Source organism: Chiloscyllium plagiosum, chromosome 2 (assembly GCF_004010195.1).
Source record: "Chiloscyllium plagiosum isolate BGI_BamShark_2017 chromosome 2, ASM401019v2, whole genome shotgun sequence".
NCBI lineage: Eukaryota > Metazoa > Chordata > Chondrichthyes > Orectolobiformes > Hemiscylliidae > Chiloscyllium > Chiloscyllium plagiosum.
The window spans coordinates 118,873,826-118,891,697 of NC_057711.1; the positions used below are offsets into that span (position 1 = coordinate 118,873,826).

The window sequence follows — 17,872 nt, forward strand, 5'->3', positions numbered from 1 at the left end:
ATACCCAGCATGAGCAAAACTAACGTAGTGTACCCAAAATCCCATGCAAGGACTGCACAAAACACTATATAGGACAAACAGGAAGACAGCTAACGATCCGCATCCATGAACATCAACTAGCCACGAAATGACATGATCAGCTATCATGTCATCATGCCACACACGCAGACGACAAGCAACATGAATTTGACTGGGACATTACCATTATAGGGCAAGCCAATCAAAGAACAGCCAGGGAATTCCTAGAAGCTTGGCACTCATCCACAAACTCCATCAACAAACACATAGACCTGGACCCAATATACTGGCCACTACAGCGGACAGCTGAAACTGACAACCGGAAGCAGCAGGGACAGGCCACTATAAATGCCGGAGGTAACACCACAGAAGCGCTTCACATGAGGCTCCCAAGCACTGAGGATGTCACCTAGACAGGGGACGAAACGTTTGCAACAAAAACTTCCAGCTCGGCGAACAGAACCACAGCAACAAGCACCCGAGCTACAAATCTTCACCCAAACTTTGAAGTGAAGGAACTGTTGGGAGAGTATTACATTGCTAGAAGTTAAAGAGAGAGCAGCCTCATCGGAGGGTCAGTTTTTGAGGAGGTATGCATTGTCAGAGGATCACTAATGGGAAAACACTAAACTGGTGGAGGGTCAGTTTTGAAGGAGCACAGCATGAAAGGGCCTGTACTCATTATGTGCTGTGCTATTGGAAGGTCAATGCTTAAGAGCGCTCCACCTTAAGAGGGTCAGTAGAGAGTGTGCCACCCAGTTTAAGGCAGTACTGAGGAAATACCTCCTATTGGAGGGACAGTACTGTCACATTACCTTATTAATGGAGAAAAGCAAATTACTGCGGTGCTGGAATCCGAAACCAAAAGAGAAAATGCTAGAAAATCTCAGCAGGTCTGGCAGCATCTCCAGCATTTTCTCTTTTGGTATATTAATGGTGAGTTAGTATTGAGGGAGTATTACATTGTCATTAGTACTGATGGCACACTACTTTGTTAGAAATGCTGTCTTGGATGAAATCTTGTGCACATCAAAAATATTGTGGCAATTATTTCAAAGATTAGTTTTCCTGATGTTCTGGTCATAGAAAGGATGCAAAAGCATTAACAATGGTTCAAAGAAGGTTCACAACATATATCTTGGATTGGATGCAGGTAAGTGAAAGGATTAGGAGAGAGAAATTTTCTTTGGTCTCATACCGCCTTTGGAATTCTTCCACAGAAATAATGCAGAGTCTTCAAGTACTTTTAAAGCAACAGTAGATAGTTTCTTGGCTAACAAAATTGGTTGTCAATGGTAGGCAGGATGTGGAATTGAGTGAAATGGTGGAGCAGGCAAGAAGAGCCAAATGCCAACCATAAACAATATAACTGATTGTCTGAGTCTCCAATACATTGATATCTGTGGCATCCAACTACAAGAATGTTTTTCTTTCCTGTCTTAGAATAGTAACAACTATTCAGAGGTACTTAATTGGCTGAAAAATAACCTTTCTTTGTCCAGATCTGAAGGACGCTTTAGAAATGCAATTCCTTGGTACTGTTGTTGAGGGCAATGTTGTCCAATGAGCACCGAGGTCAGATGTTATCAGTGACACCATTCAGCTGATTCTGGATTAACTCCTCTGGAAAGAAAAATAAAAGTACTGAAGGGAAGCTCCCTCTTTAATCCATCACAAAATTCCTGCTAAGAACTGGCCTCACATACGACTGCTATCACCGCGCACTAAACAAATTAAACTCGTTCACAGTCTCTCACTCTCATAACTCTGATGGTGCTTTCCTCAATACCAATTGTGCATACCTCTGACTCCCACTATACTCATGACTATCGCTCCTTCACATACTGAATTCCTTTCTCTTGCACGACAAATGTCCATCTTTCACACTTTGAGCGTCTGTGTCTCACACAATGACTGCATTATCCTCACACAAAACCTGACTGCCCCACTCTCTCCTGTCGAGCGTGCCTCACTCGATATCCGACCGTCCCTCTCTCTCGTCAACTCTCCTTCATCCTCAACAGCTTTCCATATCTCACACACTGTACTTCCCCCACACTTTGGACTGACTGTTTCCCTCAGACCCTGCTGTCCCTCCTTCACACTCTGGCTGTGTTTCCCTCAGACCCTGCTGTTCCTCCTTCACACTCTGACTGTGTTTCCCTCAGACCCTGCTGTTCCTCCTTCACACTCTGACTGTGTTTCCCTCAGACCTGCTGTCCCTCCTTCACACTCTGACTGTTTCCCTCAGACCCTGCTGTCCCTCCTTCACACTCTGACTGTGTTTCCCTCAGACCCTGCTGTCCCTCCTTCACACTCTGACTGTGTTTCCCTCATCATGACTTTCCCGCCCTCACACTGTCCGTCATGCGCGGGCTGTCCATCCTTCACACTTCGACGTGCCCTCTTCAGATCCTCATCCTGCCTCTGCTTGCTTCAAAACTCAGTTGCACCTCCCTCACACTTGGAAGAAGTTTCCCTCCCTCGAGGAATGTGCCTTCTACACACTTCCTTTCACTCGCTGCCTGTGACTCTCCGACGCTCCCACAGCCCTTCCATTTCTTCCCTCACGACTTTGCCTTTCTCTCACTCCGTCTGTCGTGGAACCAGATTCCTTCACACAAAACTCGACCGTCCTTCCCTCAGTCTCTGTCCCTCTCTCCCTCATGACAACGGCGCTATCCCCGTCTCTCAACATCCGACAGTCCCTTCCCTCGCGACTTTCCCTCTCTCACACACCGACTGTACGTCCCGTCACACTCAGGACTGCGCTTCTCTCACAACCCAAACTGCCACACTTCGACAGTCCCTCTCACAATACCAATGTCTCTCGCTTTGACTCTCATTTCCTCGCCTTTTCGATTGTCCCTCACTGTCCGTCCTTCATCCCGTCTCAGCCTCCGTCTCTCCCTCACTCACATACTGAATCCTTCACACACAGACCCTCACTGCGACCCTCATTTTCCCTCGCTTTCCTTCCTAACCCGCAGTTCAGCCCTCATTCCCACACCCGCACAAACCCAATGCTCCTCCTTCGGGTGGGTACTGAAGGTGACGAACCCGCGAACAGCCTAATTCAAAACACCGCCAGCCGGCCGCACGACCAACTGAAGCTGGGAGATCGGAGCTAGGGGCGGGAAAACGGCCTGCGGGGGCGGAGCTTATGTGCGCAACGTCGGGGGCGGGGCCTGGTGCGACGTTACGTCGGTTCCCCAAGCGAGGGGTTGGGGGCGGGGCCTGGCCGTTGCTGGGAGATGGAATGGCGCACGCGGCCTGGCGGTTGCTCTTGCGCTCAGACTCCGGGGACTAACTGAGTTTGGGGATGGCGAGTGGGCAGAGGCCTCCATCGTCGGCTCGTCCGATGAGTAAAGGAGGCCTCGGGAGGCCTCCGATGACTGCAGCCCGTGTTCCTCCCACAGCGCACCGTCTCGGTACCGGGGTAGGTCTCTTAATCAGCACCTTGCGGGGCAATTACTCCCGGAGAGCAACACTACCATTCTCCAAATCATTCTTCCGATCACCCTCCATCATCACCCTCCATCATCACCCTCCACGCTTGCCCCTCACGTCGGTCACTCCCGTCACTGTCCCTTCAATCACCCTCAATGATCCTCCCCTTCAATCACCTTCCCCAAACAGCCCTCCATCATTCATTCTCCTCCTGTCCCATCACCATCACTCTCTTCCCCCTAGCAATATTACCTTATTTTTTTTGTGTGGGATGTGGGCGTTGCTGGCAGGCCAGCATTTACAGCATTGTCCGTCTCTCGTCGCCCTTGAGCTCCCTTTTTGAACTGCCCTAGTTCACTTACTGTGGGTTGACCCACATAGGCATTGGGGAGGAAATCTTCGAGGAGAAAGTGAGGTCTGCAGATGCTGGAGATCAAAGTTGAAACTTTATTGCTGGAACAGCACAGCAGGTCAGGCAGCATCCAGGGAACAGGAGATTCGACGTTTCGGGCACAAGGGCCTGTGCCCGAAACGTCGAATCTCCTGTTCCCTGGATGCTGCCTGACCTGCTGTGCTGTTCCAGCAATAAAGTTTCAACATTGGGGAGGAAATTCCAGGACCCAGTGACGGTGAAGGAAAGGAGATATGTTTCGAAGTCAGGATTTTATTGTTCCAGAAGGTGTAAAAAGAGGGGGTGGGCGTTGGTATTGTGAGTGGCTTTTTTACGTAGAATCCCTCCAGTGTGGAAACAGGCCATTTGTCCCAACAAGTCCCCACTGACCTATTCCCCGACCCCAATTACTCTGCATTTCCCCTGACTGATGCACCTAACCTACACATCCCTCAACTCAACGGGCAATTTGGCATGGCCAGTTCACCTAACCTGCACATCTTTGGACTGTGGGAGGAAACCGGAGCACCCAGAAGAAACCCACACTGACACAGGGAGAATGTGCAAACTCCACACAGACATTCGCCTGAGTCTGGAATTGAACCCAGGTCCCTGGCACTGTGAGGCTTGGAGGGGAACTTGAAAGTGGTAGTGTTCCCATATATCTGCTGCCCTTGTCCTGCTAGATAGAAATGATCATGGGTTTAGAAAGTGCCGTCCATGGATCTTTGGTGATTCTTTTCCCCCAACACTTTCATCTTGACCCCTATCACCAGTACAGCCCCCCCCCCACAACCATCCCCTTCAGCATCCTGCCCATGTTGATTGACCCCACTGAGCACCTTCCTGTTGCCCTCCTGGTCCAAAGCCCTCTCACTGCTAACAGCATACAAATCACACTCTTCCCTCTCCAATCTGCATCCTCACTATGCTGCTGTCACCTGGAGTTCAACAAGGCAATTCACCAACAAGGATGGACAAAAAATGTCAGCCCAACCAGTAACATCCACATCCCATGAATGCATTAAAGAATTTGTCTACATCCATAAGCCACTCATACCATCCTCAAAGCGACCAACACCTTGAATGCTCTCAACTACCTGCAGAACCAATAGTACCCACCTATCCCTTCTATCTCATCCTGTCCAGTCCCTAATTCTTCTGCTATCTTTGTCTTCTACTTTCTCTCCTCCCCTGCCCCCAACATCTCCCCACCATTGTCCACCCAATATTTCTACCACGAGTACCCCCATTATGTCCATTGCCAGCCCTCCTACTCACCTCTACTCCCAACACATTTCCATTTCCTATTTCTCCAGAACTCATGCTCCCCTTTCATCGTGTTCTCTTGCACTCCATATTTCCCCCGACACTGCATCCCTTGAGTATCCTGTTGCTGCTCTTTTACTCTTTCTCCCTACCCCTCCAACTCTACCCAGGTTTGTTTACACGTGTGGAAAATTGAAAGTTGGAGATAAAACAAAGAGGAATGCCTAATTGAAACTGCTTATAACATATTAATGTTCTATTTCTTTCTAGTTATCTCCTGGAACAGCAAGGCCTGGAACTCGTGGTGGCCCTGTAATGGCTGGAGGTGTGTTATCTTCTCAGATTAAAGTTGCAGATCGCCCTGTAACTCAACAGGGTTTGAGTGGAATGAAAACTGGAATGAAAGGTACGTGCAAGTTGTTCCCTGTCATTTTTAAAATAATCTATAAAGCTAATCATTTATATCTCAGGAAAATAGATGTTGCTGGTAAATTAAGATCAACAGAGATAAATCAGAGTACATTTTAATGGGAAGAATGGGAAGATCAGTTGTACTTGGATGATGGAAGTCTAGGTTGAGTGGAGGAATAAAAGAACCTCTTCATTTAAATATATCAATCACTAAAAGTTATACACTCATAAATGCAAAGTTCTGTGAATATTGCAAATTTGAAATTAAAGCGAAGTGTTGGGGGCAACACTGGCAGATCGCAAAATAGTGTTCAAGTTTCAAGTGTAATCTGACTATTTGAAATATAACATCTGACAGGGCAGAGTTTGATATTGTAATTTCTAATGGTTAGGTTGATGCCTGGTGGTCCATCTTGTTTCATTTCTATAAAATGTTTTGGTGGTTTGATTCAACTGAGTAGCTTGCAAAACCAGTTCAGGGGGAGTTGTTTAAAACTAGACCACATTGTTGTGTCTCTGGCTTCTCACGTGGGATAGAACAGGTAAAGACAATGGGTTTCCTTCCCTGAAGAACATTAATGAATAAGAGTTTTGAAATGACAATTCGCAACAATTGCATCGTCATCATTAGACTCTGATCTCAGTTTTCTTAAAAGCACATTTCACCATTTCCCTGATAAATGTTTTTAAAATTGTAAAATATTTTGATAAAGTGGATTCAGAGAGAATGGACCAAATCTCCTGATACGTAATGATCCCTTTATCCAACTCAGCTGAATGTTATGCAGTTACCTTTGATTTTATGGCACTTTTTTTTCCAACATAGAGCTCAACAAGTGCAAGCATCCTCACAGGGAGTTGCACAGAGAATCTTTAAAGAAGCTTCAGCCTTAGCTGGAGTGGCACCTTGCTCAATGGTTAGCACTGCTGCCTCACAATGCCAGGGACCCAGGTTCAATTCCAGCCTTGGGCGACTGTCTGTGTGGAATTTGTACAATCTCCCCATGTCTTCGTGGGTGGCCACCGGGTGCTCCAGTTTCCTCCCAAATTCCAAAGATGTGCACTTTAGGTGGATTGGCCATGCTAAAATTGTCCATCATGCCCAGGGGTGTGCAGGTTGTGTGAATTAGCCATGGGAAATAGAGATAGGGTGGGGAGGGGTGAGTTTGAGTGGGATGCTCTTCAGAGAGTGGGTGTGGACTTGTTGGGCTGAATGGCCTGTTTCCATGTTGTGGTTCTATTCTGTGGACCTCTGCAACGAAAGACTAGCTGTTGCCATATTCTGATGTATTATAGTTTAAATGCCCAAAGACTCTTTGATGAGTTACGGAGAGAAGTTGAGGTGGCAGGATGGGTTAATAGAAGGATTGAGTTGATGGGAGTGGTGGACAGTGGTTGGCTATAGAGGAATATTATTTGGAGCATCGGGCTCTGTGGGAAGGGGTGGATAGGTGTGTTAGAGCTGATTGTAATCCTTCTAACATTACCTTGGTAATTACCTCAGTGGTCATACTGAAGTCATAATAATGGAATCAGACCTTACAGATAATGCGGTTGAAACTTTATTGCTGGAACAGCACAGCAGGTCAGGCAGCATCCAGGGAACAGGAGATTCGACGTTTCGGGCACAGGCCCTTCCTCAGGAATCCTGAGGAAGGCCTGTGCCCGAAACGTTGAATCTCCTGTTCCCTGGATGCTGCCTGACCTGCTGTGCTGTTCCAGCAATAAAGTTTCAACTTTGATCTCCAGCATCTGCAGACCTCACTTTCTCCTTACAGATAATGCCCCAGACACCACCATCACTGTCCCTGGATATGTCAGCAGTGGTGGTTGCACTGTGGTATACAGTCCGGAGGGAGTTGCTCTGAGAGTCCTCAACATTGACTTTGGATCCCATGAAGTCTCATAGCTTCAGCTTAAACATGGATAAGGAAACCTGCCGCATACTCCCTCGGCTGATGAATCAATACTCTTCCGTATCAAATAACAGTTGGAGGAAGCACTGAGGGTGGCATGGACACAAAATATATTCTGGGTGGGGATTTCAATGAGCACCGCCAAGAGTGGCTCAACAGCTGCACTACTGATCAAGCTGGTCAGGCCGTAAAGGACGTAGCTACTAGACTGGATTTTGCAGCAGGTCGTGAGAGAGCCAACAAGAAGGATAAAACATACTTGGCCTCATCCTTGCCAGTCTGCCAACTACTGATGCATCTGACCATGACAATATCAGAGTTGAGAGTGTGGTGCTGGAAAAGCACAGCAGATCAGGCAGCATCCAAGGAGCAGGAGAATCAACATTGCGGGCATAAGCCTTTCATCAGGATCTGATTCGGGCTTAATGCCCAAAATGTTGATTCTCCTGCTCCTCGAATGCTGCCTGATGTGCTTTTCCAGCACCACACTTTTGATTTTGATCTCCAGCATCTGCAGTCCACACTTTCTCCCATGACAACATCATAGAGTGTCCACTGCGCAGTCCTAATGGAAATAAAGTTCTATCTCCATAGTAAGAATACCTACCATTAATATCTGTGGCATTATCACTGTACTAAATAGGACAGTTTTTGAACAGATCTAGCAACTGAAGACTGGCCGTCCAGGAGGTCTTTGGGCTATCAACAGCAGCAGAATTGTACTCCAGCACAATCTGCAATCTCTACCATTGCTATGAAGCCAAGGGATCAACACTGTTTCAATGGATAGTGCACAAGAACATGGCAGGAGTAGTACCAGGCATACCTAAAAATGAGGTGTCAACCAGGTGAAGCTACCAGCATGACTACTTGCATGCAAAACAGCATAAGGAACAAGTGATAGACATAGCTAAACGATTACATCGAAGTTCTGCAGTCCTCCCACATCTAATCGTGAATGATGATGAACAACTAAACAATTCACTGGAGGAGGAAGCTCCACAAATAGCACCATCCTCAATTATGGAAGAGCACAGCATACCAATGCAAAATATAAGGTTGAAGAATTTGCAGCAATCTTCAGCCAGAAGTGGCAAGTGGTTCATTTTTGCCTTCTCCAGTGGTCCCAAGCATCACAGATAGCTGTCTTCTGCAAATTCGATTCATTGCAGTGATATCAGGATACTGCAAAGTTAGTAGGCTCTGACAACATTGCAGCATTAGTACTGAAGACTTGCGCTCCAAAACTTGCTCCTCCCCTAGCCATGCTCTTCCAGTATAGTTACAATGCTGGCATCTATCTGACAATGTGGAAAATTGCCCAGATATGTCCTGCATACAATCCAACCTAGTCCAGTACCACCCCAACAGTATGCTCTTAATGATCAGTAAAGTGATGGAAGGTATCATCAACTGTGCTATCAAGCAGCACCTGCTCAGCAATAATAACCTGCTCACTGACATCTAGTTTGGTTTCTACCAGGGCCACTCAGCTCATACCTTCATTATAGCTTTGATTCAAACATGGATAAAAGAGCTTGTTTTCAGAGGTGAGGTGAGAGTGAGCCCTTGACTGAGTGTAGTATCAAGGAATCCAAGCAAAACTGGAATCAATGGATAAACTCTCTGCTGGTTGGCATCATACCTGCATATGGGAAGATCATTGTAGCTGTTCACGATCAGTAATCTGAGCTCCAGGACACTTCTGCAGGACTAGTGTCCTAGGCCTTCATCTGCTTTATCAACGGACATCCCTCCATCTTAAGGTCAGAAGTGGGGATGTTCATCGATTAATGCACAATGTTCACCATTCGTGACTCCGCAGATAGTGAAGCAGGCCATGTTCAAATGCAACAAGATCTGGACAATATCCAAGCTTGGGCTGACAAGTGGCAAGTAACTTTCATGCCTTTTGAATGCTGAAGACAATCTAACCACCATCACTGTATACCCCACTGACAGCATCAGAGGGGTTACAATTGACTAAACTCAATTGGACTCACCATATAAACAAGGTGACTACAGGACCAAAGGCTAAGATTATTGCGACAAGTAACTCATTTCCTGAACCCAAAACTTGGCCATCATTCTCAAGACACAAATCAGGAATTTGATGGAATACTCCCCACTTGTCTGGATGAGCACGGCTCCAACAACACTCAAGAAGCTTGACACCATCCAGAACAAAGCAGCCCACTTAATTGGCACCATCTCCACAAGCAGTCACTCCTTCCACCACCTAATATAGTACATACTGCTGCTTCTATCTACAAGATGTACTGCAGAAATTCACTAAAGGTCCAAACCCATGACCCAAAATTTCCATCTAGAAGGACAAAGACAGCAATTATGTGGGAACAACATCATCTGCAAGGTCCCTTCGAAGCCACTCACTATCCTGACTTGGAAACATAACGCAATTTCTTCAGTTTTGCTGGGTCAAATTTTTGCATTATGGATACAGCATGTGGACTGCTCACCATCATCCTCTCAAGGGCAACTAAGGATGGGCAACTAGCAAGCCAGCAACATCCATATCCCAATAGTGAAGTTTTTAAAAATTGCTATAACTAAATAGGTGGGTTTGTTTTCCTTGGAGCGGAGGAGGCTGACAAGCAGATTTGATTTCAGGTATACAAAATTATGAGAGGAATACATCAAGTAGGTCATGAACTTTTCTTCCCCATGGCAGATATGTCTAAGACCAGCAGGCATAAGTTTAAGGTGAGGAGCAAATGATTAGGTGGAGAGCTGAGGAAAACCAAAATCGTCCAGAGCATGATAGAAATATGGAGCGTACTGCTTGAGAGTGTGGTGTACTCTTGCAACATTTAAGAAGCATCTGGATGTGTACTTAAAATGTTAGGGCATAGTGGGCTTTGGACCAAGTATAGGTAAATGTGATGATTCTCAAGACACAAATCAGGAATTTGATGGAATACTCCCCACTTGTCTGGATGAGCACGGCTCCAACAACACTCAAGAAGCTTGACACCATCCAGAACAGTGTGATGATTTACATCACACTGCAAATTTTTGCTATAAATTCTGTGTTATGATCGAGCCCTCCACAATCACCTGATGAAGGAGCGCCTCTCCGAAAGCTAGTGTGCTTCCAATTAAACCTGTTGGACTATAACCTGGTGTTGTGTGATTTTTAACTAGGTAAATGTGATTAGTGTAGTTTGCTGTTATCAGTTAGCATAGATATAGTGGGCCGAAGGGCTTGTTTCTACGCTGTATGACCCTGTGACTCTATAACTCTATTTACAGGACCTCATCGTCAGATACTTGATAAATCCTACTTTCTTGGATTGCTCAGGTGAGTAGCTTAATATTTTTGATGAATACAAGAAGTCTGTTATTAACTCTGTGGAATTGGATTTGTTTTGATCTTTAAACATCGCATTTTACCCATCACGGACCACTCGTTTACACCTGTTGCTATCGCTGCTTTGCTATTTAAATTTTTATAAATGTCTTTGCACTTTCAAGCTCCCATTACTGGACTTGTATCTTCTTTCCATTGTCCCCAGCTTGTCCAAAACCCTCCTATTTGTATTATAGCTTGTTCCTAATTCTTCAACACAGCACTTGCTCTCATCCTTGCTGGCCTTCACTGGCTTTCCCTGCATTCAATTTAAATCCTCAACCTTGTCTTTTAAGTTCTTTCAAAGTTGTAACCACCCCCGTAACCTGTACTAAACTAGCTTTTTGTCTAATTCCAGAGCTCCCTTTCAAAATTCCTTCACTTTCCCAATGGTGGTAGAGTTATAATGCCTTTGCTTTCAGCAACTTTTTTCCCTGAAACCTTTCAGTTCCTTGTCCACCTTTTGAAAACCTTCTCCACACCCATGTTTTCAACCATGTTGTCTATCCTCGTCCTAATCTTCCATAGACTCGTAAATGATTACAATAGAGATGGAGGTCATTTGGGCCATCGTGTTCATGGTGGACATCAAAGATCTGACTACATTACTCCCATTTTTCAGGTTTTGGCCCATAACCCTAGAGGCCCTGGCAATGCAAGTGAATATCTGTATGTTGCTTAAAGGTTCTATGAGTTTCTGATGCACCTATCCTTTCAAACAGAGTGTTCTGGACTTACATCATGCTCTGAATGAAAAGAACGTATCCTGTACTCTCTTGTTAGCCTTCTGCCTCTTATCTTAAAGATATCTTAAAGACCCTTCTGCTAATAGTAGAAGTGTCCGATCTGTGCCCATCACGATCTTCTAAAGTTCTACCATGAACCCTCTTGAACTTTCACTATTCCAAGCAAATCAACACAAGCCTATCCAATCTTTCGTCATTGCTCAGACTGTCCTGCCCAGATAGCATCCTGGTAAATCCCCTTTGCACTATCTCTAGTGCAATCACATGTTCCTAGTTACAGGGAAATGGGATATACCTGATTTTGCCTTTCTTTGGACTATGTTTACTAATGATATGGTTTCTGTTTTATTGTGTAAATCATTCCTGCAATGTTTTTGTACAGAGCCAAAATAAATGAACTTACAACAGAAGTCAGCAAGCTACAAAAAGAAATTGATACATTTAATCAAGAAAATTCTGTTTATCTATCGTATGAAAAGAGGTAAGTACCTAGTTTGTGCATATGTGCAAATTCTATGCACAGTAAATGAAATACTGGTATTTATTGTTAACTACATTTCATGTTTTACAACAGGGCTGAAGCTTTGGCCGTGGAAATAAAAGATCTGCAGGGGCAACTAGCAGACTACAATATGGTGGGTATAATTGCTAAGTTGACTTTACGCGTGGATACATAGTGTTGACAAATAACTAACGTATTCGGTCTGCAATGGCATCATAATCATTTTAACTGAATAGCAAAAATACAGCACAATAAATACAAAAAAAAGTTTTCTTTAATGTTCTATAGCTAAAGTGTAAACTGCTTTTTGTTCAGTGGCAATATTCACTTCTGGGACAAACTCCATTCTTAGCTTGTATAATTAAGCCCAACTCTTCAGTGCAACGGTGAGACAATACTGTATTGTCACAGGTGCCAATAGGTAGAGTGTCCTATTTGAGTTCTCCAGTGAATGTGAAATATCTTAGTGCATTATTTGAGGAGGAGAAAGAAATTCCCTTAGTTTCTTGGCTATTTCTTCAGCCATCTTTATTGAACAAGAAATAATCAAGTTATTACAGTTAGTTAGTAACATTTTGTTATCCATGTTTCTCTACATCAAAATGTTTAAAAAGCTTCATTGGTTTTGAAGCACTTTGATATACTAATCATACAAAAGGCTGCATTGTTGTCTTTAACTTTATTTCTTTAATAGTTCTTAACTTTATCTTGTTCTCTGCCTTTAGTTGGTAGATAAGCTGAATACCAATACTGACATGGAAGAAGTTATGAATGACTATAACATAGTAAGTCTTGTTGTTTTCAACAAAATAAATAAAATGCTCCTTTTCCATATATCTTCAGATTTCTTTCTATCATTTGCTTGTTCTGCCATAAAACATTTCATGCGAAGTAAATCCAGCTTTCTGAATTGAATATTTATGTTTTTTCATATTCTTATTAGCAATTGTAATGAGTTTTTGATTATTGTATTTAAAAAAAGATGTTTAACTGGGAATCTTAATTTTGAATTTTATTATTTGGTCTGCTGTCTTTTTCTGCTTGACCTCTCATCATGCATTTTTATAACGGGTAGATTATAATAAATAAGAGCAAATATAGGCCATTTAACATTCAATAAGATCATGGTTGATCTCTCCAGGTCGCAACTCCTGTTTTGTGTTCCTCTTTTACCTCAATTCCTTGATGTACATCCATTAACATCCTCTTTAAATAATTTCAGTGATCTAGCCTCCACCAGTCTCTGAGATAAAGAATTCCAGACATTCAATGCCCTTTGAAAGAAGAAATTCCTCTGAATCGCAATTTTAAAAGAGTTTTCCCTTATTCTTTATCTATGTCCCCGGTTCAACATTTCCTGACGAGTAAATACATCTTCTCACCATCTATCCTACCAAAACCCCCCAGAATATTGTATATTTCAATACAATCACCCCTCGTTTTCCTAAACTTTAATGAATAAAGAACAAACTTGTTTAACAATTTTTGATAATTCAACCTCTTCAAGTCATGAATCAGTCTAATGAATCTCCTTTGAACTATTTCCAATGTCAGTATGTCCTCACTTAAACACAGGAACCAAAAATGTTCACACTGCTCCAACTATGGTCTCACCCTATACAGTTATAAGATGGCTTTCAATTTTTAAACTCTAACCACCAGAAAAAAAATCTAAATTCCATTTGCCACCTTTTAGTCAAATTGATATTGTCTTTGAACTCTCTGGGACTTAGTCTTTTGCTATCTTTTTCTTGAAATTCTAGTTTTATAACCAACATGGCACCAGAGAATGGCGATTTTGTACACTTTTCACTGTACTCATGTACATGAGGAACCTCAATTATCTGAATAACAATTATCTGAAAATTGGATTATCCGAAGGAGATCTCGAGTTCCGACAGAAACATTACATCAAAGACGTGTGTCCAACACTGACCGTGTCTTTTGTTTGCAGTGATTAAAAGTGCTGCCGAGAACAGTCCTGGACTGATTGGAGTGCAGGCACTGTCTCTAAATGACTGCCCTCCCACCCTCTCTCTCTCTCTCTCTCTCTCTCTCTTTTTTCCCACACTTATTCAGGAGTTCTCCACAGAGGTGTACCCTAAACCCCCCCGCTTCCCCAGATAATCTGTCTAACGTTCTCCTGTACAGGGCAAAGGTGGAACCTGTCAAAAAGTTGCAGTAAAAAGTTGTGTGTGGCAAAAAAAGGCAGCAGCAGTAGCGGTCTTGTTGGTGTCCAGTCTGGCTGCCCTGAAGAGGGGGCAGGGTGCGGTGTTGGGGTGGACGTGGGGGGTGTGGGTGGGGGCGGTGTTGGGGCGGACGGGGGCGCGGCTTGGGTGATCGGGGGCAGTATTGGACAGGGTTGGGGGGCAGGAGGGGAGGAGGTGTTGTATGGGGTTTGGAGGGCGGGCAGTGGGTGGTGTTGCGGGGGTGTGAAGTTGGATGGGGTTTCGGGGGCGGGTGGTAAGGCGATGACAGACAGGATTGGGGATGGGCGGTGTTGGGAGCAGGCTAAGGCTTGCGCTTGCTGTACTGCTGCTAGTGTCCTGAACAGGGAGTAGACTTAATAGAAAACTCCGAGCCCCAGAGGAAAGGCATTGAATCGATTAACCGAATAATCAATTATCTGAACGATATAGTGCCCGCTCATCTCGTTCGGATAATCGAGGTTCCCCTGTATTCCAATACTTGAGTACATGCGTCAATAAAATCTAATTCTAATGACATGCTGCACCTCCACACTAACATTGTGTATCGTGCAGAAGAATATCCGGATCCCTCTGCACTGCACTTTCCTTTTGGAGTCAATCTTCATGCGTACATTAGTGTGCCTTTTGATTCTTCCTGCCATTGTACATAGCCTCATATATTCACACACTAAACTTCATCTGCAAAATTTTTACTCATTCAATGAACCTAAGTGTATCCCCTTGCAAATCCCTTATGACCTCCTCGCACCATGCCGTCGCACCTGTTTTTATATCATTAGCATATTTGGATACATTATTCTCTGCCCCCTCCTCCAAAACATTAATATACATAATAAATAATTGAACCCCAAGACTGATCCTTGTGGCACTCTACCAATTATGTTTTGCCAACCTGAAAATGCCCACTAATTCCGACTCTGCCTTTTGTGTGTAACCAATCCTCCGTTCATATATTAGCCCTAATACTGTGAGCTCCTATCTTGCTAAATATCTCTAATGTGGCACCTTATCAAGTGCCTTTTGGAAATCCAAATGCACTAAGTTTATTGACCATTGTTTCCTCTAGTGGGCCTCTGAGGCCTGTGTGCAGCAGCAACTTCTAGAACAGTAAGTCAGTACCACAATTGGCATGCTAATGCAGATCACTGTGCACAGAGTCTAGGAGTGGCTGCCGTGCAGCTTAGAGGGAAGGTTACTGCTTCCCCTTTATCAACTCTGCTTATAATATCGTCAAAATACTTTGGAAATTTTGGGCGACATGGTTTTCCTTTCTCAAAAGCAAGTTGACTCTAATTGATTACATTAAGCTTCTCTAAATGCTTTGCTATTTCTTCCTTTATAATGGACTCTAGCATTTTCCCAATTGCGCTACAGACGTTAGGCTAGCCGGTCTGTAGATCCTGCTTTTTGTCTTCCTCCCTTTTTAAACAGGGGCATCAGGTTAGTTATTTTCCAATCTGTTGGAACTCTCCAAGAATCCAATGAGTTCTGGAAGACTTCAACCAATGCCCCACTATCTCTGTGGCCACTTAGATTAAAACACTTGGAGCAGGCCATCATGTCCTGGCTGCCTTCAGACCTGTTTTTGTGCTAAATACTTTGCCCCCATGATAGAAAATGGGTACATGGTGTTACTTTCCTTCCTTTGTCACCTTGCTTATCTGATGTCTTGGCGATGTTTATATTGCCGTCCACCATGAAGAATGAGAAAACTATTGATGTAAATTATTAGCCACTTCCCTGCTCCTCATCATCAAATCCCTAGTCGCATCCTCCAAGAATCCCCCAAAAAATTCAATTTAGCTGCTTCTCTTGATTTTTATATACGCATAGAAGCTCTTGCTGTTTGTTTTTATATTTCGTCCCAAATTGCTTTCATAATTCATTTTCTCTGTTTCGTCATTCTCTACTGGTTTTCAAAATAAAAGAAGTCCCCATCCTCAGGCCTATCAATAGTTTACAGTGCTTTTAATGCCCTAGTTTTTTGATACTCTCCTTAACAACGTTTATTAGCCATGGGTAGTTCATCCTTTTATCAAGTCATTGTTTTTGACCAGAATAAAGTTTTGCTGAACTGAAATATCTGTTTGAACACCACATCTATTTTCTGAGTCACTTAAATTGTCCTTATTTGTTGACACTACTGGTTTGAGGCTTTAGTTCCTCTCTGTCAAAATGAAGTCGAATTTCTACAATGTTTTGCTGGCTAAACCCTTTAGCGTCTTTAACTATGAAATCTCTTAATAATCTTGCCTCATTACATGTAGCTACATCTAAAATAGCCTTTTCCCAAGCTCGAGTTTGCGAAGTACTGCTCTAAGAAACAATATCTGATGCACTCTACAAATTCATCTTCCATGCTGCCCATGCCCATCTGATTGGTTCAGTCAATATGCAGATTAAAATCACCCATGACAATTGTACTGCTCTCCTTGCATACCTCCATTATTTCATGATTTATACTTTGTCTTACAGTGAGGCAATTTCCACCCAAATTGATTCTACATCATGATCTATTGTACATGTATCACTACTCACTGTCCCACTGTTATTCTCCTTCATTAATAAGACCACCCTAACTCCTTTTTCTTTTTGCCTATTTTTCTGGAATGTCAGCTATTTTTGAATGTTGATCTCCCAGAGTTCGTTACTGTGCAACCATGCTTCCACAGCAGCAGTCAAGTCTTATTCACTTTTTTCTACTTGTGCTGTCAACGCATCTTGTTAGAACTACTGCATGCATTCATACAAGGTCTTGAAGTTTGACTTTTTGCCATTATTACATAGTCTGGTTCTACTGCAGTCTTTTGTTTATATTTTCTGTTCCTTCCTATCTCATTTTGATTATCATTGCCTCTTCACTACCCTGCACCTCTGCTTTTTCACTTCATTTTGCTGTTTTAAATTTTCCTTCAGTTGAGTCCAGTCTCTCACTAAAACCCTATCCGAACCTAGTTGTACAAATTGCCTGATCACCCGTCACAGCATGTATCAATTGAAGCCAATGTCAATAGAACAGCTCTCTCTTTCCCTAGAACTAGTACCAGTGCCCCATGATCTAAAACCCATTTCTCTCACATCAATCATTGACCTCTAATACCTCTGTAATCTCATTTACCCTACTGCAATTTGGAATTGGTTGAATATTGTTTTTGTGGTTCTGCATTTTAGTTTAGCCCCAAGCTACTTGTTATCCCCCAGCAGAGCCTTTTTCCTAGTCTTACCTGTATCATTGCTACATCCATGGACCATGACAACTGGATCCTTTCTGTCCTGCTCCAGGTTCTTCTCCAGCCCAGAAGAGATGTCATGAACCTTGGAACTTCCTGCAGTATGTGCCCCAATCCACACCTAGAGCGAGAAGTCCGTACCTATTGGACAAGGGCACATGCTGAAGCTCCTCCAAAGCTACGCTTTGGATCCCAGTGCCTCACCATCAACCTTCCTGTCCATAACCAAATCAAATTTGATGTCATTAATCTATGCCCTGAAATAGCATCTAAGTAACTCCCCCCTCTCCCTGATGCATCACAGTGACTGCAGCTCTTCACATTTGAGCCAAAGTTTCCTAAGCAGCTTTGGAACGCTA

The 17,872-nt window shown here is 43.6% G+C and overlaps 1 protein-coding gene across 2 annotated transcripts in view; it reads left to right on the forward strand.

Moving 5' to 3' along the window:
- The first annotated feature begins 3,237 nt into the window (after positions 1-3,237).
- Positions 3,238-17,872, forward strand: part of ift74 (intraflagellar transport 74) — a 115,535-nt gene continuing 100,900 nt past the window's right edge. For both annotated transcript variants that reach the window (XM_043717227.1, XM_043717238.1), the window contains exons 1-6: positions 3,238-3,457; positions 5,399-5,534; positions 10,729-10,777; positions 11,954-12,052; positions 12,146-12,206; positions 12,799-12,858. In XM_043717227.1, coding sequence (XP_043573162.1) covers positions 3,341-3,457; positions 5,399-5,534; positions 10,729-10,777; positions 11,954-12,052; positions 12,146-12,206; positions 12,799-12,858 — 522 coding nt within the window. In that variant the 5' untranslated portion in view covers positions 3,238-3,340. The remainder of the gene's footprint in view (positions 3,458-5,398; positions 5,535-10,728; positions 10,778-11,953; positions 12,053-12,145; positions 12,207-12,798; positions 12,859-17,872) is intronic.